Source organism: Rhinopithecus roxellana, chromosome 13, assembly GCF_007565055.1.
Source record: "Rhinopithecus roxellana isolate Shanxi Qingling chromosome 13, ASM756505v1, whole genome shotgun sequence".
NCBI classification, from domain to species: domain Eukaryota; kingdom Metazoa; phylum Chordata; class Mammalia; order Primates; family Cercopithecidae; genus Rhinopithecus; species Rhinopithecus roxellana.
Genome location: NC_044561.1, coordinates 99,619,995 through 99,644,295, shown reverse-complemented (window position 1 = coordinate 99,644,295; position 24,301 = coordinate 99,619,995). Strand labels below are relative to the sequence as shown.

General features: G+C 39.9%; 1 protein-coding gene across 9 annotated transcripts in view; it reads right to left on the bottom strand.

The window, feature by feature from the left end:
- Positions 1-24,301, bottom strand: part of RNF24 (ring finger protein 24) — a 108,762-nt gene that overhangs the window by 13,098 nt on the left and 71,363 nt on the right. For all 9 annotated transcript variants that reach the window (XM_030914194.1, XM_030914198.1, XM_030914195.1 and 6 more), the window contains 2 exons: positions 9,972-10,014; positions 7,215-7,256 (listed from right to left, as the gene is read on the bottom strand). In XM_030914194.1, coding sequence (XP_030770054.1) covers positions 7,215-7,256; positions 9,972-10,014 — 85 coding nt within the window. The remainder of the gene's footprint in view (positions 1-7,214; positions 7,257-9,971; positions 10,015-24,301) is intronic.

Genomic DNA, 24,301 nt, shown 5'->3' with positions numbered 1-24,301 from the left:
ATTACAGCTGTGAGGCCACTGCACACGTCCAGTTTTCTTTTTAGATAATCATTCTGTGACAGTGGTGGTGGGCATTCATTATTATACCTTTCCTTGAATACTTACTTATAAGGATATCACATCGTCTGCAGAGGCAGGAATTCTGGTTCAGAGATGTCATTTAAGGCTGGAATCCTTGAGAGCTAGTATAGCAACTTAAAGATGGTTTTGCCACTCAGGATAAATTTGGCTTTCTTGTTCCAAACTGAAGTACAGCAGGCAGCTTCTATGGCCCTTCTGTGCTCACGTGCTTGCCCCATTACTGACTGTACTTGTCTCACTGACTAATGACTTTCTCTCCTGTGGGATTGGTGCTCCTGGAGGGAAGGGAGGGACTATAGTCTGACAAATAAATCTCGAGGGTCTGGCACACTGTTGGCTCCCTATAAATGCTTTGGATTTTTAAAAGATGTTTTAACAATTTTAATCTGTGACCAACTTCAGCTAAACTCCAGGTATTTGTATACTGATTCAAAAATAAATTTAGGAGCCGGGCGTGGTGGTTCATGCCTATAATCCTAGCACTTTGGAAGGCTGAGGTGGGTGGATTGCCTTGAGGTCAGGAGTTTGTGACCAGCCTGGCTAACATGGTGAAACCCTGTCTCCACTAAAAATATAAAAAATGAGCCAAGCATGGTGGTATATGCCTGTAATCCCAGCTACTTGGGAGGTTGAGGCAGGAGAATCGCTTGAACCCAGGAGGCGGAGGTTACAGTAAGCCGAGATTGTGCCACTGCACTCCAGCCTGGGTGACAGAGTAAGACCGTTGTCTCAAAATAAATAAATAAATGAAGATAATAAATAAATAAATGTAGGAATGTGATTTATAAGACTGATCAATAATCCTAGAAAGACCAAGTGGAGTTGAATCTCCTATATAAGAAAGGGACAAAGCAGAACTCAAATGGCCAGAGCCACTTTCTCACTGCAGCAAAAGGAAGGGGATGAGCCTATGAGGAGGTGAGGAGAAAGAAGAATAAGGAAGCAATGTCTTTAATGCCACTCCACACAAGGGGCACTCCAATAGAGTTACCTTTGTGTAGTCTTTTTCTTCAGAAAGCAGGGCAGAGCAGGGCCACAGGGTGTTGCCACATGAATCATCTCCAATAATGAGATGACACATATGTCAGAATTATACAACAAAGGTCTTTTGTTTAAGGTCTTTATAACAATGCACAAATGAGCAATCATGAATGCCCTTGAAATAAATGCTAAAACAGATATTATTAGCAAAGATATAGAGGGTATAAGGACAAAGTGAATAAAAATTTTATTTTATATGTATTTTTGAGACAGAGTCTTGCTCTGTCACCCTGGCTAGACTGCAGTGGCACAATATTGGCTCATTATACCCTCGACTTCCCAGGCTCAAACGATCCTCCCATCTCATGAGTAGCTGAGACTACAGGCGCACACCACCACACCTGGCTAATTTTTGTATTTTCTTTTGTAGAGATGGGGTTTCGCCATGTTGCCCAGGCTGGTCTTGAACTCCTGAGCTCATGCAATCCTTCTGCCTTGGTCTCCCAAAGTGTTAAGATTACAGCCGTGAGCCATCATGTGCAGCTGAATGAAAATTTTAGAACTAAAACAGAATAATCACAATAAAAAAACTTAAGGGATGGGCTCAACAGCAGAATGGAGGGGATAGAGGAAAGAATCAGTGAACTAGAAGACAGAACATTGGAAATTAGTCTGAACAACAGAGAAAAATTACTGAAAAGAAATTCTCAAGGACTTGTGTAACAACAACAAAGGGTCTAACATTTGTGTCACTGGAGTTCTGGGAGAGAGAAAGAGTGAAATGCAGAAAAAACATTTAAAGAAATAATAGCTGAAAACTTCCCATGCTTGGCAAAAGTCAAACCTATATATTCATGAAGCTGAGTAAACTGCAAATAGGATAAATCCAAATAAATCCATGCCCAGACGTATCATAAATTGCTGAAAACTAAAGAAAAAGAAAAAAGTCTTAAAAGCAGCCAGAGAAAATGATACATTACTGATAAGGGATGAATGATTCAAGTGACCTGATTTCTCATCAGAAATCATGGTGGGCCAGAAGGAAGAGGCATAAAAACTGTCAACCTGGAGTTCCATATACAAGAATATTCTTGGCCGGGCGCGGTGGCTCAAGCCTGTAATCCCAGCACTTTGGGAGGCCGAGACGGGCGGATCACGAGGTTAGGAGATTGAGACCATCTGGCTAATACGGTGAAACCTCGTCTCTACTAAAAAAATACAAAAAACTAGCCGGGCGTGGTGGCGGGCGCCTGTAGTCCCAGCTACTTGGGAGGCTGAGGCGGGAGAATGGCGTAAACCCGGGAGGCAGAGCTTGCAGTGAGCTGAGATCCGGCCACTGCACTCCAGCCTGGGCAACAGAGTGAGACCCTGTCTCAAAAAAAAAAAAAAAAAAAAAAAGAATATTCTTCAGGAATGAAGGTGAAATAAAAACATTCTCAGATGAAGGCAAACTAACAGAATTCATAGCCAGAAGACCTGCTTTAAGAAAATTACTAAAGGAGGCCAGGCACGGTGGCTCATGCCTATAATCCCAGCATTTTGGGAGGTCAAGGCGGGTGGATCACAAGGTCAGGAATTCGAGACCAGCCTGGCCAATAAGGTGAAACCCTGTCTCTACTAAAAATACAAAAATTAGCTGGGCGTGGTGGTGGGTGCCTGTAATCCCAACTACTCAGGAGGCTGAGGCAGGAGAACTGCTTGAACCCAGGAGGTGGAGGTTGCAGTGAGCCAAGATTGTACCACTGCACTCCAGCCTGGGCAGCAGAGTGAGACTCCATCTCAAAAAAGAAAAGAAAAGAAAAGAAAAAGGTGGAAATACACATACCATGCAAACAATCAAAAGGAAGCTGGAGTGGCTATATTAACATCAGAAAAATATTTCCGTTTTTTTTTTTTTTTTTTTTTTTTTGAGGTAGGGTCTTGCTCTGTCACCCAGGCTGGAGTACAGTGGCACAATCTTGGCTCACTGCAGCCTAAACCTCTTGGGCTCAAGCAATCCTCCCACCTCAGCCTCCCAAGTAGCTGGGACTATACATGTGTGCCACCAAGCCCAGTTAATTTTTTTTTTTTTTCAGAGAGATGAGGTCTCACTGTGTTGCCCAGGCTGATATTGGACTCCTGGGCTCAAGCAATCCTCCCACCTCAGCCTCCCAAAGAGTTGGGATTACAAGTGTGAACCACCGTGTCCGGCCTGGACACACATATATATATGTTGTTGTTGTTGTTTTTGAGACGGAGTCTCGCTCTGTCCCCCAGGCTGGAATGCAGTGGCGTGATATCGGCTCACTGCAAGCTCTGCTTCCCGGGTTCATGCCATTCTCCTGCCTCAGCCTCCCGAGTAGCTGGGAATACAGGTGCCTGCCGCCACACCTGGCTAATTTTTTGTATTTTTAGTAGAGACGAGGTTTCACCGTGTTAGCCAGGATGGTCTCGATCTCCTGACCTCGTGATCTGCCTGCTTCGGCCTCCCAAAGTGCTGGGATTACAGGCGTGAGCCACCACGCCCGGCCAATATATTTTTCGAGACAGAGTCGCACTCTGTTGCCCAGGCTGGAGTGCAGTGGCGCGATCTCAGCTCACTGCAAGCTCTGCCTCCCAGGTTCATGCCATTCTCCTGCCTCAGCCTCCCTAGCTGGGACTACAGGTGCCCGCCACCTTGCCTGGTTAATTTTTTTGTATTTTTAGTAGAGATGGGGTTTCACCGTGTTAGCCAGGATGGTCTTGATCTCTTGACCTTGTGATCTGCCCGCTTCGGCCTCCCAAAGTGCTGTGATTACAGGTGTGAGCCACCATGCCTGGCCTGGATAAATATTTCAAAGCAAAGGAATTTACCTGGAATGGATTTTTTTTTTTTTTTTTTTTTTTTTTTTTTTTTTTTTTGAGATGGAGTCTCACTCTGTCGCCCAGGCTGGAGTGCAGTGGCGTGATCTCGGCTCACTGCAAGCTCCACCTCCCAGGTTCACTCCATTCTTCTGCCTCAGCCTCCCGAGTAGCTGGGACTACAGGCGCCCGCCACTACGCCTGGCTAATTTTTTTATATTTTTTTTAGTAGAGACAGGATTTCACCATTTTAGCCAGGATGGTCTCAATCTCCTGACCTCGTGATCTGCCTGCCTCGGCCTCCCAAAGTGCTGGGATTACAGGTGTGAGCCACTGCGCCCAGCCGATCATTTTTTTTTTTTTTTTTGAGACGGAGTTTTGCTCTTGTTGCCCAGGCTGGTGTGCAATGGCATGATCACAGCTCACTGCAACCTTCACCTCCAGGTTCAAGCAATTCTCCTACGTTAGCCTCCCGAGTAGCTGGGATTACAGGTGTCTGTCACCACGCCTGGCTCATTTTTGTATTTTTGGTAGAGACGGGGTTTCACCATGTTGGACAGGCTGGTCTTGAACTCCTGACCACAGGTCATTCGTCTGCCTTGGCCTCCCAAAGTGCTGGGATTACAGGCGTGAGCCACCCTGCCCAGCGAGAGACTTTGACAAAAGGGTCAGTTCACCAAGAAGATATTCAATGTGTATACACCTAACAACAGAGCTTCAAATAAATAAATAAATAAATAGACATAATATATTCACAGGTCAAAATACTCACCATGGTAAAGGTCAACTCTCTCCAAACACATTTATAGATTTAATGCAATATAAATCAAAATCCCAGCAGGATTTTTTTTTTTTTTTTTTTTTTTTGAGACGGAGTGTCGCTCTGTGGCCCAGGCTGGAGTGCAGTGGCCGGATCTCAGCTCACTGCAAGCTCCGCCTCCCGGGTTCATGCCATTCTCCTGCCTCAGCCTCCCGAGTAGCTGGGACTACAGGCGCCCACCACCTTGCCTGGCTAGTTTTTTGTATTCTTTTTTTTTTAGTAGAGACGGGGTTTCACCGTGTTAGCCAGGATGGTCTCGATCTCCTGACCTCATGATCCACCCGTCTCGGCCTCCCAAAGTGCTGGGACTACAGGCTTGAGCCACCGCACCCGGCCTTTTTTTTTTTTTTCAGATACAGATGAGCTGATGCTACAATTTACATGGAAGGGTAAAGGAACCAGACTAGCCAAAACAATTTTGGAAAAGAATGAAGTTGGAAGAATCACACTACCTGATTTTAAGATTTACTATAAAGCTATTAATAATCAAGACAGTGTGGTACTGATGAAGAAACAGACACACAAATCCAGAGAATATAATGGAGAATCCAGAAATACAGTCACAAAAAATATGGCTATTTGATTTTTGAAAAAGGTGCAAAAGAATTTCAATGGAGAAAGCAACTCACCATCACCAAAGCTGGGGATACTATGGTGAAAAAAATCCAAGACTAGATACAAATGACCAGCAAAACAGGAATTGGTGGGTGTAGTTGGTTCCTAACTCTGATATATACTGATGCAACACACAATGTACGTATTCAGGACAAAGTTTCTAAACTAATAGGTCAAACAAACAAGGAAGACTTGTTCTGGATTAACCTGTTAAAAATTTAATCTTCATTTATAGTAATCAAAAAGACCCGAAATGAGAAACAGACCACCTTCTATTACTTCATGTTAATTTTGGCCATGTGTCAAAATTAACTTCTGGGAAAAGTAAAAAATCAAACAGTGGCTGGGCGCCGTGGCTCATGCCTGTAATCCCAGCACTTTGGGAGGCCAAGGCGGTGGATTACTTGAAGTCAGGAGTTCAAGACCAGCCTGGCCAACATAGTGAAACCCCATCTCTACTAAAAATACAAAAATTAACTGGGTGCAGTAGCGCATGTCTATAATCCCAGCTACTTGGGAGGCTGAGGCAGGAGAATCGCTTGAGCCCAGGAGGTAGAGTTTGCAGTGAGCCAAGATTACGCCATTGCACTCCAGCCTGGACGACAGAGTGAGACCCTGTCTCAAAAAAAAAAAAAAAAAAAAAAAAAAAAAAAAAAAAAATCCGAACAGTAATTAATGCTTCAGTTTAATTCAAGGTTAGGTCTAAAATGCTATTAAACAGAAATATATCAACTCTTTGATGAAAAATATGCAAAAAGAGCAAAGGACCAATAGATGATTTCAAAATATTTAACAATAATATGATTATTTTTATTATTATTCAAATAACCTAACAAATTAACTTTCTTTGAAGAAACTGGCAATTCAGCTTCACCACAGTTAGGCTATATATGACACAGTTGTTGCAACGCACAGCTTTTCAAGTCCTTGCTTTAAATACCAATTAGAAAACCCAGAAAGGGAGAAGGAAAGGGTGATAAAAAATAAAAATTCTGAAAATTTGTAGTCAGAGGCAATACAAGAAATAGAATTAAAAAGAATTCTTACAGGCTATGCATCTTTTTTTTTTTTTTTTTGAGACGGAGTCTTGCTCTGTCACCCAGGCCAGAGTGCAGTGGCCGGATCTCAGCTCACTGCAAGCTCCGCCTCCCGGTTTCCCGCCATTCTCCTGCCTCAGCCTCCCGAGTAGCTGGGACTACAGGCGCCACCACCTCGCCCGGCTAGTTTTTTGTAGTTTTTAGTAGAGACGGGGTTTCACCATGTTAGCCAGGATGGTCTCGATCTCCTGACCTCATGATCCGCCCGTCTCGGACTCCCAAAGTGCTGGGATTACAGCAGGCTATGTATCTTAATGTATACAGCAGGATATACACACGCAAGTTTGTACTTAAGTTACAAAGCACCTATGACCCAAACATGCAACTGAATAGCTAAACAATCCCGAGAATTCATATCTCTACATATGTGTTCTTCCCCTATTCCATATGTCTTACCTTCTTAAATCCCTACCCCCATGAGATAATTGCTCCCTTTTTTTGTACCACTGGTAAGAAAGAAATATTGGGAACATTTTCAATGGGGAAATTAGTATATACTCATCTTGAGTGGAAAAACTAACATATCTGTTTCCTATTCATACAGCATGGACAGCAAGCAGCATCCCTACTGCTATGAAACTTTATAATGGTGTCATCACTATTAAAAGTATCAGTTACACTACTCTCGTAAAGCCTTCACACAATTGATTTTTATGTGACCTCACCCTGAAATATTCTATCACCCCAATCAAAATAAGCCTATTTTTTTCAACTACTGAAAATAGAAGTGTTTAAACATACCACAGCATACCACTGCTACTAGAAAAAGGAACAAGAAGATTTACTTATTATCAACTTACCTCATGTAAATTCAATTCTTTTACTTTCTCTTTTAATATAACCTGTAAGACAAAAAAGTATGTTCTTATGCCCATTTAAATCTGTAATTTTAAATAGTTTTCATATGCACACATAGTTTAATTTTGTATATATGGCTCATTTCCCTCATACTCAATATTGGAGAGAATTTCTTTTACAGTTTGAGACAGATTATTTTAGCACCATTTTTTTAACTTGAGCAATGATGCAATATTCTCCTAAAAAAGGAATTTTGGCCGAGCACAGTGGCTCACACCTGTAATCCTAGCACTTTGGGAGGCCGAGGCAGGTAGATTGCCTGAGGTCAGGAGTTTGAGACCAGCCTGGTCAACATAGTGAAACCCTGTCTCTACTAAAAATACAAAAATTAGCTGGATGTGGTGGCGCCTGCCTGTAATCCCAGCTACTTGGCAGGCTAAGGCAGGAGATTCACCTGAACCCAGGAGGCAGAAGTTGCAGTGAGCCAAGATCGCTCCATTGCACTTCAGCCTGGGCAACAGGAGTCAAACTCTGTCTCAAAAAAAAAAAAAGTAAGTCAATCTTAATTTTGAAAGTTTTGACTCCGTGGTGACCAGACAGTAGTTAAAATGAATGATAAGTGATAACAAGGAAGTTTACTATTTAAGAAAAAACTCTGAGACTAAATATAGCTTATTAGAGTATATTTCATCTTAAAGTGAAGAAAATAGGCAAGTAAAATTTGAGGGGAAAGTCTCTAAATGTTGGTGTCTTACATTCCTGAACTAAAAATGGATTTGAGGGTAAATCCTATTTTCAGAAATCACACTAGAAGCTACTATCAGGCCTCATAGGGATATACTAAATTTCCTATCCAGTATATTTTAAAGATCAAATTTACTGTATGTCTTGTGACTTGACTAGTTTTATCAGTCAATTTCACTTAAGTGACTGCAAAGGCCAATTTTACTTTCTAGTTAGCCTACATACAAATATCTTGTAAGTTGTCAAGATCATAATAGGTGGCCAGGCACAGTAGCTCACACCTGTAATCCCAGCACTTGGGGAGGCCGAGGTGGGCGGATTGCTTTAGCCCAGGAGTTTAAGACCAGTCTAGGCAACACAGCGAAACCCTGTCTCTACAAAAAATACAAAAATTAGCCAGGTGGTGCATGCCTGTAATCCCTGCTACTTGGGAGGCTCACTTGAGCCCAGGAGGCAGAGGTTGCAGTGAGCTGAGATTGCACCACTGCACTCCAGCCTGTGTGACAGAAGTGAGACCCTGTCTCAAAACAAAACAAAACAGATTATGATAGAAGCCTGAGAAACATGGTGAGACCCCATTTCTACAAAAAGTACAAAAATTAGCCAGGGGTGGCGGTGTGCACCTGTAGCCCCAACTATGCATGCCACCACACTCAGCTAAGGTGGGAGGATCACCTGAGCCCAGGGAGGTCAAGGCTGCAGTGAGCTGCGATCATGTCACTGCAGTCTAGTCTGGGTGACAGAGACCCTGTCTAAAAAAAAAAAAAAAAAAAAAAAGATTATGATAGGACTGAGATGAAAAGATTCATTCATTTAGAAAACTAAAATACTCAACTCTGATTATGGATCCCACATGAGACCTATGACAGTGTGGGGTTACCTAAGGACATCAGTATGTCTATCTAGGGAAGGTGCCAATGAGCTCAGATTTCGAAGATACATGGACGAAAGATGAACAGAAAGATAAGCAGTCCTGGCTGGGCGCAGTGGCTCACACCTGTAATCCCGGCACTTTGGGAGGCCAAAGCGGGCAGATCACGAGGTCAAGAGATCAAGATCATCCTGGCCAACATGGTGACACGGTGTCTCTACCAAAAATATAAAAATTAGCCGGGCGTGGTGGCGGGTGCCTGTCGTCCCAGCTACTTGGGAGGCGGAGGCAGGAGATCACTTGAACCCGGGAGGCGGGGGGTGCACTGAGCCGGGATCTTGCCATTGCACTCCAGCCTGGTGACAGAGTGAGACTCCGTCTCAAAAACAAACAAACAAAAACAAGATAGGCAGTTCTGAAGTGTTACAGTTCCGCAACATCAGTGTCAGCAAGGTTAAAGACTCAAATAAGCTGAAGCTCCCCTGTACCCAAGAAGAAAGCTAAGAGTAACAAAAAATAAGATTTTCATGCTTAGAGCCAAAGGAAAATCTAGGCCCCCTGTTTGGTGTTAGTGGTAAAATATTAATGGAAGAAAAAAATAATTTTACTCGGCCTTCAAGAAAAGATAAGTGTATTAACTTAAAGACAAAATCAGTGAAGGACTAGGTATTAACAGCTATGATCCAAGTTTGCAGACTTCTAGTGGATAATATGAGTTAACATTTAAAGTACAAAAGGCAGTAGATGAGATCACTGTAACACAGCTGGTCACCTTCTAGGAACTATGTCTTCTAATAAAGAAGGAAGGAAAAATTTCACTTAATGGTATCTCAGAACTCCATTAAGTTGACAGTAACTCTAAGAATTACAAGCTATATAGCATTTCTCTTTAGCAAACTGTTGGCTCAAGCTTCCTGCTAAATTATATTATATCATTTGAACTTTCCATAGCTTCAAGTAATGCTTATAAAATAAGAGAATACTTAAGAAAATGAAGTTGATATATTATACTGCAAATTGGCAGTGAGATGCTAAAATGAACACAAGTAAATTCAGTCCCAGTTTAAAGTATGAGTGGAAATCAGAGTTCTCAGTTTTTTTGGGGGAAAAATAAATCAAAGCCAAACTGAATTAAATTTCTCACCTGTTTGTAGGCATAAAATTCTTTGTGTGCTTGATGTCTTAGCCTAAAAGACAGAAATTAGTAATGCAATATTGAGATTTCAAACATAGTAACTTGAAGAAAAATAAAAAGCTGCTGGTATTGGTATTAATTTATATCATTTATGGCTCAAATGATATAAATTAGAACCTTTACCCTGAAATGCACCCAAATGACGTATCTCTTAACATGTTATGTGAAAGTGACCAGGGAACCATGAAATGTTACCCAAACGTAAGATGACTGAATTCTTTTTATACTGACAGTCTACTTATTTCAATAATATTTATATTTTTTCTTAATTAGAAAAAATTTAAGTATAACATACATCCAATGAAGTATAAAAACCTTAAGTATACAGCTCAAAATCTTAAAAAATGTACATACCAGCACAACTATTGCTCATATCAAAACATAGTACATTTCCAGCACATCTGGGCCCTCTAAAATGACCCTTCCTAATCAATATCCATGCCCCAGAGGTAGCACTATCCTGATTTCTAACACTGTAGACTAATTATATCTGTTTTTGAACTTCATGTAAATGGACATTTGGTATATACTCGTTTGTGTTTGGTTTCTTTCAGTCTACAATGCCTTGTGAGATTCTTCCATATAGTTGTAGTAATTGTCTTTCTGACTGACATACAGTATTCCATTGTATGAATATAATATCTTTTATTTATCCATTTTACTGCTGATGAATATTTAACTACTTCCTGTTTGAGGGTATTACTAATAAAGCTGATACACAAATTCTACATGTCTTTTAGTGGACATATATACTCATTTCTGTTCAGTATATACCCAGGAGTAGAACTGCTGGTTCAAAGTACCAGACTGAGGCTGGGCACTGTGGCTCACGCCTGTAATCCTAGCACTTTGGGAGGCCAAGGCAGGCAGATGGCCTGAGGTCAGGAGTTCGAGACCAGACTGGCCAACATGGAGAAACCCCCAACTCTACTAAAAATACAAAAATTAGCCAGGCGTGGTGACACATGCCTGTAATCCCAGCTACTTGGGAGGCTGAGGCAGGAGAATCGCTTGAACCCAGGACGTGAAGGTTGCAGTGAGCCGAGATCATGCCACTGCACTCCAGCCTGGGTGATACAGTGAGACTCTGTCTCAAACAAACAAACAAACAAACAAAATCAAAGTACTCACCCCGGCCGGGCACAGTGGCTCCTGCCTATAATCACAGCACTTTGGGAGGTTGAGGCAGGAAGATCACTTGAGCCCAGGAGTTCGAGACCAGCCTGGGCAACACAGTGAAACCTCACCTCTACAAAAAATACAATTATCTGGGCATGGTGGCGTGTGGCCTGTAATCCCAGCTACTCAGGAGGCTGAAGCAGGAGGACTGCTTGAGCCTGGGAGGTGAAGGCTGCAGTGAGCTGGGATTGTGTCACCCCATTCCAGCCTGGGTGGACAGAGTGAGATCCTGTCTCAAAAAAAAGAAAAAAAAGAAAAAACCTCATAACAATTTTACTCCTATGGGTAGTTCACGAGAGTTCTAGGTGTTCACATCTTTGCAGGTTAAGTTTGAAAAAATTTTAAATTTAAGTAAGTCTAATTTATCAACTTTTCCCAATTAGGTTAGTTCTTTTCGTGTCCCATTAAAGAAATCTTTGCCTATCCCAAGACTATGAAGATATTCTCCCATGTTGTTAAAACAATTTGTTGTTTTACCTATCGAATATAGGTCTATGATCCATCTGAAATTGGTCTTTATGTATGCTATGAGGTAGGCGTCCAGATGCTTTTTATCCTCATATAGATTTTCATTTGCCTTACCATCATTTATTGAAAAGATTCTCCCCTTTCCCCACTGCACTGCAGTGGCACATCTGTTGTAAATCAGATGTATCGAATATGTGAGTCTATTTCTAGAGCTGCTATTATTCTGCTCCACTGGTCTATTTGCCTATCCTTGTATACTGACTGGGGTGAATGTGTCCCCCTCAGCTCCCAATTCATGTCAAACTGAAACCTCAGAATATAACCTTATTTGAAAATAGGGTATTTTCAGATTATTAGTTCGTTAAGATGAGGTCATACTGGATTAAGGTGAGCCCTAAATTCAATTTGACTGCTATCCTTAGAAGAAGAGGAGAGGATACGCAGAGACAGATGGAAAAGAAAGCCATGTGAAGACAGAGACAGAGACTGAAGTGAGGCAGCTACAAGCCAAGGAATGCCAAGGCTTTCTGGTACTCCCTGCAAGCTAGGAAAAGGCAAGAAAGACTCTCTCCTAGAGCCTCCAGAGGAAGCATGACTCTGCCAGCACTTTAAGTTTGAACTTTTCTAGCCTTCACAATTGTGAGAAATTACATTTCTCTTGTTTTAATTTGCCCAATTTGTGGCACTTTGTTATACCAACACTAAGCAACCAATGTACCTTGTGTCATTATCATGCTATTTTAAAAAACTTTTATTTTGAAATGATTTTAGACAGAAAAGTTGCAAAAAATAGAATTCACGTATACCTTTCTACCAGCTTTCACATTTATATAACCATAGGTGTACATACTATGTCCACATTTAATACAACCATAGTACAATTATCAAAACCATTAAATTAACATTGATATATTAGTATTGATGTAATGTTGATGTATTATGAACTAAACTACAGACCTTATTTGAATTTTACCAGTTTTTTCTCTCATGTCCCTTTCCTATTCTATGATCCAATCCAGGATCCCACCTTGCATCTAGCTATGTCTCCTTAGCCACCTCTAATTTGTTTTTTTTGTTTTGGAGACAGAGTCTCGCTCTGTCGCCCAGGCTGGAGTGCAGTGGCACGATCTTGGCTCACTGCAAGCTCCGCCTCCTGGGTTCACACCAGTCTCCTGCCTCAGCCTCCTGAGTAGCTGGGACTACAGGTGCCCACCAACACACTTGGCTAATTTTTTTTTGTATTTTTAGTAGAGACGGGGTTTCACCGTGTTAGCCAGGATGGTCTAGATCTCCTGACCTTGTGCTTCACCCGCCTCGGCCTCCCAAAATGCTGGGATTACAGGCGTGAGCCACTGTGCCTGGCCAGCCACCTCTAATTTGTTGAGAGTTCCTTAGTCTTTCCTTGTCTTTCAAGATTCTGACATATTAAGTATGATCACTTTTTCTTGGTGGAATTTGAAGATTTCAATTTAAGATTAAGACAGTGTCCACTGGGTTTCTCCACTGTAAAGTTGTTAATTTCTCCTTTGTAACTGATAAATATCTTGAGGGAGATATGCTGAAATTATACACAGCCTCTATTTTTTTCTCAAGCTTTTGCCCACCAGTTTTAGTATCCACCTTGCTTGCAATAATTACTGTAGTGTTTGCCTAAATTCTAATGGTGGTTTTGTAGTTCTCTAATTCCTTACACATTTGTTAACTGAGTTCTTCTATAAGGAAGAGACGTGCTTCCTTGTTTATTTGTGCAATTATTTATTTCTGTAAGTCTAGACTCATGGATATTGGTTTTAATCTATGGGTTACAGTGCAATATGGTCACTACTTTTTGTTGCTCAAACTGATTGGCTTGAGTCCTTCAGGCTGACTCTTGTGTCCTTTCAGCAAGCCCCCATCCTTTCCCATGCATTTCCGCATTTACTGGCACCAAAAGATGTTTCAGGCTCATTTTATGTTCTGTGTTCCAGTCCTGGGGTTAGCCACTTCTTCCAAGGAACCCTAATTCCTTTTACTGGAGAAAAGTATTTAGAACTTCACATATGGGTGCTTGGTGAATAGCACTTTCTCTTAATATTGTTGATTTAAAACAGGTTTTGGGGTCTGGTAGTAAAAGTCCTCAAGTTTTATTCTTTTTAATGACTGGCTTGGCTATTCTTGATTCTCTGCATTTCCATATAGATTTTAATTGCCACCAGAAAGGGAAAAAAGAAAACCCTCTTGGGGTTTTGGGTGAGAATGTATGAAATTTACAGATCAATTGAGGAAGAACTGACATTTTTGCAAGACTGAGTTTCTAACCTATGAACATTATTTCTTTATTTATAGCTTTAATGTCTCTCTCACACATTTCTCCTAGACATTTGGTAATTTTTGATGCTACTGTAAATAGTATTTAAAAAATCTTTATTTTCTAGTTATTTCTTGCTACTTATATGGAAAAAAGTAATTTTTGTATATTGATCCTGTATCTGGTGACTTGCTAATTCTAAATAGTTTTTCTGTAAAAACTTTTGGATTTTTTAATGTACATAATTATGTTGTCCGCATATAACCACAATTTAAACCCTGCTTTTATAATCTTTATATACTTCTTTTCTAAATACACTTTTCTTTTATTCTTTTTTTCCCTGTTTTTTTGCATTGACTAGCTAGGCCCTCCAGTATGATGCTAAATAAAAGTGATAGTGAATGTCCCTATAAATACATCACTATTAAGTATGATGTTTTCTTTAGTTTTTTTTGTAGATACCCTTTCAAATTTTAGAAAGTTCTCTTGTAGTACTAGTTTATTTTACAAAAAAATCATGAATAGGTATTAAATGTTATCAATGCTTTATGATATTATACTATTAATGTGCTATATTGTATTGATTGATTTTCAAATCATTCTTGGAACAAACTTCATTTGGTTGTAATATTCTACCTTTTTTGTAGATCCCTGGATTTGATTTATAGTATTTTGCTGATGAAAAGATCGGTCTATAATTTCCTTTCTCATAATATCATTGTCAGGCTTTGAAATCAAAATTATGCTGGCCTCATGAAATGAGTTGAGAAGTATTTGTTCCACTTTTATTCTCTGGAAGTGTCATATAGGAGTGGTACTTTTTTCCTTAAATGTTTGGATCAGTTACTTGGCTTAAAATATCATTGTGGGAATGTTTTAAAAATACATTCAATTTCTTTTCTTTTTTTTTTTTTTGAGACGGAGTCTTGCTCTGTCACCCACGCTGGAGTGCAGTGGTGCGATCTTGGCTCACTGCAACCTCCACCTCCCGGGTTCAAGTGATTCTCCTGCCTCAGCCTCCTGAGTAGCTGGGGCTACAGGTATGCGCCAACATGCCCAGCTAAATTTTGTATTTTTTAGTAGAGATGGGGTTTCCCCAAGTTGGCCAGGCTGGTCTCAAACTCCTGATCTCGTGATCTGCCTTGGCCTCCCAAAGTGCCGGGATTACATCATGAGCCACCGTACCTGGCCCAAAATATATATATATATATATATATTTTTGAGACGGAGTCTTGCTCTGTCGCCAGGCTGGAATGCTGTGGCGTGATCTCAGCTCACCGCAGCCTCCACCTCCACCTCTCGGGTTCAAGGGATTTCCCTGCCTCAGCCTCCCAAGTAGCTGGAATTACAGGCACATGCCACCACGCCCGCCCGGCTAATTTTTGTATTTTAGCAGAGATGGGGTTTCACCATGTTGGCCAAGATGGTCTCAATCTCCTGACCTCATGATCTGCCTCATTTCTTATTATATATATAATTATTCATATTTTCAGTTTCTTGTATCTTTTTTTTTTTTTTTTTGAGACAGAGTCTTGCTCTGTTGCCCAGGCTGGAGTATAGTGGCACAATCTCGGTTCAATGCAACCTCCGCCTCCTGAGTTCAAACCATTCTATTGTTTCAGCTTCCTGAGTAGCTGAGAATACAAGTGTGTGCCACCACATCCAGCTAATTTTTATATTTTTAGTAGAGATGGGGTTTCACCATGTTGGCCAGGCTGGTCTCGAACTCCTGACCTCAGGTGATCTGCTTGCCTTGGCCTCCCAAAGTGCTGGAATTACAGGCATGAGCCACCATGCCCAGCCCCAGTTTTTTATTTTTAAAACTTTTATTCTTTGATTTTTATTCATATTACAACTAACCGCCTTAAAGTATACAATTCAGTGGTAAGTAGTGTACTCACAATGTGGTGCATCTACCAGCTATCTCTAGTTTCAAAACTTTTCATCGCTCCAAAAACACCTGATACCCATTCAGTGATCACTCCCCATTACCCCTTACTTCTATCCTCTGCAACCTCTAACCTGCTTTTTGACTGTATAGATTTGCCTATTATGGATATATTATATAAAAGGAACAATGCAATATATGGCCTTTTGTGTATGACTTTTCACCTAGCATGTTTTTGAGGTTCATCCTGGTTGTAGTATGTATCAGTACTTCACTCCTTTTTACGGCTGAATAATATTCCATTGTATGTACATACAATTATCCATTCATCTGTTGATAGACATTTGGGTTGTTTATACCTTTTGGCTATTATGAAACATTTCTGTACACATTTCTGTGTGGACATATATTTTCATTTGTCTTGGGTATATACCTAGGAATGAAAATCTGGGTCACATGGTTTAATATTTTGAAGAACTGGCCAGGTGCGGTGGCTCATGCCTGCAATCCTAGCACTTTGGGAGGCTGAGGCAGGTGGATCACAAGGTCAGGAGTTCAAGTCTGGCCAACATAGTGAAACCCCATCTCTACTAAAAATACAAAAAATTAGCTGGGTGTGGTGGTGGGAGCCTGTAATCCCAACTAACTTGGGAGGCTGAGGCAGAAGAATTGCATAAACCTGGGAGGCAGAGGTTGCAGTGAGCTGAAATTGCGCCATTGCACTCCAGCCTGGGCAACAGTGTGAGACTCTGTTTAAAAAAAAAAAAAAAAAAAAAATTTTTTTAAGATCTACCAAATTCTTTTTCACAGCAGCTGCATCATTTTGCATTCCTACCAGCAATATATGCAGGTTCTTATTTCTCCACATCCTCATTAACACTTATTATTTTTCTGTTTTTGATTACAGCATCCTAGTAGGTGTGAAGTGGTATTCCATTGTGTTTTTAATTTGGAATTCCTTTTTTTTTTTTTGAGATGGAGTCTTGCTCTGTCGCCCAGGTTGGAGTGCAGTGGCGCGATCAAGGCTTACTGCAACCTCCACTTCCTGGGTTCACTCCATTCTCCTGCCTCAGCCTCCCGAGTAGCTGGGACTACAGGCGCCTGCCACCACGCCCGGCTAATTTTTTGTATTTTTTAGTAGAGACGGGGTTTTACCGTGTCAGCCAGGATGGTCTCGATCTCCTGACCTCATGATCCACCCGCCTCGGCCTCCCAAAGTGCTGGGATTACAGGCGTGAGCCACTGTGCCCAGCCTGAAATTCCTTAATGACCAATAATGTCAAACATCTTTTCGTGTGCTTTTTGGCCATTTGTGTATCTTCTTTGGAGAGCTGTCTAAATCTTTTGCCCATTTTTAAATTGGGTTATCTTTTTGCTGTTAAATTGTAAGAGCTTTTAATATATTCTGCGTATTAAACCCTTATTCAGATATGACTTGCAAATATTTTTCTCCCGTTCTGTAGGTTGCCTTATCACTTTCTTGATGTCCTTTGATGTACAAATGTTTCACATGTTAATATCCAGTTTCCCAGTATCATTGGTTGAAGAAACAATTCTTTCCTTCCCCATTGAATGATCTTGGCACCCTTGTTTGCATATTAATTTGTCATAGATGTTGGATTTATTTCTGGACTCTCAATTCTATTCTATTGGTTTATATGTCTATCTTTATACCAGTACCACAATTTTTTGATTACAGTAGCTTTTTGAAGTTTTGAAATCAGGAAGTGTGACTCCTTCTATTTTGTTTTTCTTTTTCAAAACTGCTTTGGCTATTTGGGGCTCCCATTTCCAAATGAATCTGAGGATTGCTTTTTCTATTTCTGTAAAAAAGGGCCATTGGAATTTTGATACGGATTGCACTGAACCTATAGATTGCCTTGCAGAATAATGACACTAACTATATTATAAAGACTATATAAATCCATGAACATGGGGTGCCTTTACATTTATTTAGGTCTTCTTTAATTTCTTTCAGCAATGTTTTGTAGTTTTCAGGGTATAAGTCTTTCACTTCCCTGGTTAACTTTATTCCTTAAAATTTTATTCTTTTGGATGCTATTGTAAATGGGATTGTTTCCTTTATTTCCTTTTCAGATTGTTCATTGCTGATGTACAGAAACAACTGATTTTTGTGTGTTGATCTTGGACACTGAAAGTTTGCTGAATTTATTTGCTCCAGTAGTGTGTGTGTGTGTATCCTACGAGATTTTCTCTGTATAGGATCATATCATCTGCAAATGGAGATAGTTTTACTTCTTTCTAGTTAGATGCCTTCTACTTCTTCTTCTTGTCTAATTATTCTGGCTAGAACTTCCAGTACAATGCTGAACAGCAGTGATAAAGTGGGCATTCTTGTTGTGTTCTGATCTTAGGGGAAAGCTTTCCATCTATTACCAGAAAGTACAACGTTAAGCTGTTTTTTTTTTTTTTTTTTTTTTTTTTTTTTTTTTAATAAATGCCCTTTCTTGTGTCAGTTTTGATATACCTTTTTTTTTTTTTTTTAGGAATCTATGTAATTCACCCAAAATTTCAAGTTTATTGCCATAAATGCATAATATTCTTTGTATTCTTTGTGACCTTCTAATGTTTATAGGATTTGTAATAATATCCCTTTTTCATTAGTGATATTAGTAATTTATATTTTCTTTCCTCTTTTTCCTGATTAGTTTTTCTAGGGATTTATCAATTTTATTAATATTTCCAAAGAACTAGCTTTGGTTTCAATAATTTTTACTATTATACATTTATTTTCTATTTCATTGATAAGGTGCTTAGTTTTTTTACTTTCTTCCTTTTACTTTTTCTTGGGTTTAAATGGCCTTTTAGCTCCATGAAAATGCAGCTCATTGGTTTTTGTCTTTCTTGCCTAATACATGAATTTAAAACTACAGCTTTCTCATAAGTGTATTAATTATGTAGTTCAAATAATCTATATCCTTACGGGGTTTTTGCTTCTTTTACCTTTTATTTCTTTATGTGAAAACAGTAACATTTTCACGTAAAGAAACTATTTTCACGTAAAGAAATAAAATGGACCGGATGTGGTGGCTTATCCCTGTAATCCCAGCACTTTGGGAGGCTAGGGTAGGAGGATCACTTGAACCCAAGAGCTCAAGACCAGCCTAAGGAACATAGCGGGACTGTGTCTCTACAAAAAATTTAAAAATTAGCCGGGTTCGGTGGCTCATGCTTGTAATCCTAGCACTTTGGGAGGCTGAGGCGGGTGGATCATTTGAGGTCAGGAGTTCCAGACCAGCCTGGCCAACACGGTAAAACCCCATCTCTACTAAAAATATAAGAATTAGCCAAGCATGGTGGTACACGCTGTAATCCCAGCTACTTGGGAGGCTGAGGCAGAAGAATTGCTTGAACCCGGGAGGCGGAGGTTGCAGTGAGTCGAGAATGTGCCACTGCACTCCAGCCTGGGTGACAGAGTGAGACTCTGTCTCAAAAAAAGAAAAAGAAAAAATTAGCCAGGCATGATGGTGTGTGCCTATAGTCTCAGCTACCTGAGAGGCTGAGGTAGCACTGCTTGAGCCTGGGAGGTTGAGGCTGCAGTAAGCTATGATCATGCCATTGTACTCCAGCCCGGGTGACAGGGTGAGACCCTGTCTCAAAAAAAAAGTTAATAATAATAAAATAAATAATAAAAAAATAAAATGAATTCCATTAGAAGTCATTAAAATTAGACTTGATTTGTTAATTCATTTTGCTTATTTGAATATTTTAATTAGATCTGCACGTTTTCCCGAAACTGAACTTGTTACTTCCAGCTACCACATGGATCAATTTGTGCTCACCTTTTTCTTCTATCTGTGGCTCAAAATTCATCCCTTCTAGAAAGTTCTCCCTTAAATTAACTTGATTCTATGAAGTTAATTTGTCTCCTCCATTACTCTAACTCCCACTAATTATCTAACATTTTACACTGCACTATTTTATTTTGCATTGCTAAACAGATATCCAAAGAGTATTTAAGAAGGCATGATTAACAATGCTGAACAGTGCTAGAGAAATTATAAAACTGTGTAGCTTATGGCCACTGCAAATTTGTGGTCTCCAGTCTCAGCCTGATTCTCCACACTGCTCTCTAATCCTTCTATCTATTCATGCTCAGTATCCTAAGCTTTCATGCAGTGGTTCTTTCAAACCCTTGACACTCTCTTTAAGTGTTACCCTATCACTCCCTCCCCTATAATTTTCAACTGTCAATTTTTTACTACACAGATAAATAAAGGGAGCTGTCATGTATGCAAGCTTTCTCACTCACGGCTCCACATGGCTATGAGTGTTCTGTTTTCCACAGTTACTCTCATCTCCGTCTTAGGAAAAGGTGTTCTCTTAATTAGGAATAATATTGCTATCTCTCTTATGTGTGTCTCTTTTCACCTCTATGATTTCTTCTTTCTCATAAATCTTCCACAATTGGCTCATTCTCCTTAATATATGCATAAACATACCAAAATCTCTATCTTACAAAAAAACCCAGCACTAAAATACTTCCTTGATTCTACAGCAACTCCTTCTCCCCTCAACCTAATCTTTTCTCAGCCAAGGTTCTTCAAAGACAGCGTTATATTCCTTGTATCCACTTTCACCTACTAGCCAGGTCTTGCCCCATTATAGCCTCTACTATCCCTTACCCTTTACTCTGGAAATTTTTCTACCAAAGATTAAGGATGCAAACCTTATTGTCAAATGTAATACGAACTTTTCAATTCTTATCCTCTTTGTGAGCAGCTGACATAATTGACTCAATCCATTGAAACACTACTTGTGGGGCATCTTTCTCATAATATTCCCTGCCCCTGTTTTTTTTTTGTTTTTTTTTTTTTTTTGGAGACGGAGTCTGCTCTGTTGCCCAGGCTGGAGTGCAGTGGCACAATCTCAGCTCAAGGCAACCTCCGCCTTCTGGGTTCAAGTGATTCTCCTGTCTCAGCCTCCTGAGTAGCTGGGATTACAGGCATGTGCCACCACGCCTGGCTAATTTTTATATTTTTAATAGAGACAGGGTTTCACCATGTTGGCCAGGCTGGTCTCAAACTCCTGACCTCAGGTGATCCACCCACCTTGGTCTCCCGAAGTGCTGGGATTATAGGCGTGAGCCACCATGCCCGGCCTCGATTTTCCTCTTATCTCCTGCTAGCCCTTCTTAGTCTCTTTTAAGGGCTCCTCTTAAATATCAATGTTTCCTTAGGATTCTGCCCTGGGCCCATTTTATTTTACTATACACATTCCCTCTAGGCAACACTCCTGGCTTCAGCTTCTACCTGTTAATTACATGACCTCCTTTTTCCAGATCAGACTTCTCACAAGCTTTAGAGCTATACATACAACTAAGTATTAAACATCTTGACAGTTACACAGGGAACTCAGACCCCCATCTCTGAAAGGGAATCTGTCATCCTTTCACTTAAAACGTGCCATTTCATTTTCTATCTCTCTGAAGGGATTGCTATCTACCCAGCTGCCTAAGCCAGAAGTCCAAGATTCTAAACTTATCCCCTTTTCTGTCCTTAATGTTCAGTCATTAATTTCTGTTTATTTTCACCTCCCAAGTATTTCTCACAACCACAACATCTTTTCTAGATCTACTGTCATTATTTTGGTTCAAGACCTCATAATAACTGTAGCCCCAAAATTTCCCTGAATTCTTCAAAATTTAGTTTTGATTATTACTAAAACATAATACATAATAATTGTACATATTTATGAGGTACATGTAATATTTTGATACAAGCATATAATGTATAATGATCAAATCAGGGTAACTGGGATATGCATCACTCCTCTCTTTTTTGTTTTTAATTTTATCCAAGTTACATATGTTGTCATATGTGGCTCTACAGGGTTAACAACAAAAAAATCAGCAGTCCTCTGTCCTCTTCCCAAGAGAGAACCCATTTTTTCCCCCTTTAGCTCACTATTTTGATCCTGACTTCCAAGTTTCTAAGTAAGTTGCTTGTGTTGGTACTTCTTGAGTTTTTAGTCTTAGGCATATCTAATGACTTCCTACTAGGGAACCATTCATTCATTTACCCAACAAATACTTATCAAGTGCTTAATATTGTGCCAGGTACGATTCTGGGTGTTTGAGATATAACAAACAGAACAAATAACCATCAGGGAAAAAAATGAACAAACATAAATTAGAATATTATATAATTCATTATAAAATAGGATCTTTCTTTGCAAGGTAAGATGCCCTTCTTTTGTGTTCCAGCAGTGCCCTGTTCACAGCCCTATCATAGTCAGCACATTCTATACTATAATCCTGTGTACGACTGTGGTTGGTGGTGACTGTCTTTAGACCTAAGTTATATTCTTCCTATGGTTCTGCTGAGTCCAGTGGTGGTGACTGGAAGGAGCTCTCTGCAGAACAGAAGAACCTCCTGGGAAGGTGCTGGAGAGCTTAGGTTATCATAAAAAACAAGCTAGGGTAGTTCTGGAGGAACTGACTCCACGGATCTCTAGATTAACTGCAAAGACTTGTTAAATCCCAATTTACCATTTGAAACATTAAAGGTAACAAATTAGGATCATCATAAAGGAAAGCTCCTTACACCATGATTAAATTTTTAAAATTGGCTGGGCGCAGTGGCTCATGCCTGTAATCCCAGCACTCTGGGAGGCTGAGGTGGGTGGATCACAAGGTCAAGAGATCTAGAATATCCTGGCCAACATGGTGAAACCCCGTCTCGACTAAAAATACAAAATTTAGCTGGGCATGGTGGCGGGCACCTGTAGTCCCAGCTACTCGAGAGGCTGAGGCAAGAAAATGGCGTGAACCCAGGAGGCGGAGCTTGCAGTGAGCCGAGATTGTGCCACTGCACTCCAGCCTGGTGACAAAGCAAGACTCTGTCTCAAAAAAAAGATAAAAGAAAAAATTTTACCAATGACTAGTAAATGAAGTTTAGAAATGTTTGAACATTTCTGATTAAACATGATAATTCAATTTTAGAGTAACAGATCCTAATTTCTTTGCTTTGTTAGCTTATTTTTTAATCTTTTAATTTTTTTTTTTTTTTTTTTTTTTTTGAGACACAGTCTCACTCTGTTGCCCAGGGTAGAGTGCAGTGGCGCGATCTTGGCTCACTGCAACCTCTGCCTCCAGGGTTCAAGTGATTCTCATGCCTCAGCCTCCCAATTAGCTGGGACTACAGGCGTGTGCCACCACACCCAACTACTTTTTGTATTTTTAGTTAGAGATGGGGTTTCACTTGTTGGCCAGGCTGGTCTTGAACTCCTGACCTCAAGTGATCCGCCCGCCTTGGCCTCCCAAAGTGCTGAAATTACAGGTGTGAGCCACTGCACCTGGCCTGTTAGGCTGATTATAAAAAAGGATAAGGCTGGGTGTGGTGGCTTATACCTATAATTTTAGCCTTTTGGGAGGCAGAGCTGGGAGGACTGCTTGAGCCCAGGAGTTCAAGACCAGTTTGGAAAACATAGTGCGACTTTGTCTCTACAAAAAATACAAAAATTAGCTGGGTGTGGTGGTGCATGTCTTAGAGTCCCAGCTACTCAGGAGGCTGAGATGGGAGGATCACTTGTGCTAGAAGGTTGAGGCTTCAGTGGGCCTCATGTCACTATACTCCAGCCTGGACGACAGAGTGAGACACTATCTTGGAAAAAAAAAAAAAAAAAAGATACAAAAGGATAAAATTAAGTACATATCATTATTTTTTCTTTATCACTTTACTTATTTGCTTATTAAAAGGAATACAATGAGGTAAAAGGGTGTTTCATAACTTACTTTTCAAAGAATTTACCCAGAATCACAAATTGGTACATTAGTGGGGGTTTTTTTGGTTTGTTTAAAGTTAAAGGCTTATTTAATTCTTTGACATAGTAATACAAAATATATTATGAGCTATATATTTTAGAATTAAATATTTTACATATAACTCTCCCTTAATAACATTTTCTTTTTTTACATTTTGTTATATTTTTATATTTTTTGCCTCTTTAAAAATAATTTAGTTTTGAATATTAAATTTACATATTTCTGAGTTAAATCAACATTTGTAGAGGAATTATCAAAAAAACTAGTAAGTCTCAAAAAAAACCATATTTTTATATTCTGAGGTCCTATATATGCTATGGCTAATTCTCTAATTTTTAAAAATGCTGAATATTTATATAATGTTTATCAAACTATTATTAATTTATATTTGAGTGTTTTACTATATTGGAATTGCAGTAATATTAACATTTGTGTAAACACACAAAACCTTGCTGTTCTTGCTAGAAAGAGATGTAAAAATCTGAACTAGTCGAAAAGTCTTAAAAGAACTCATTGTCTAGCCAGATGTGGTGGCTCACCCCTGTAATCCCAGCACTTTGGGAGGTTGAGGCGGGTGGATGGCTTGAACTCAGGAGTTCAAGCCCAGCCTGGGAAACATGGCAAAACTCCGTCTCTACCAAAAATACAAACAAAATTAGCCAGGTGTGGTG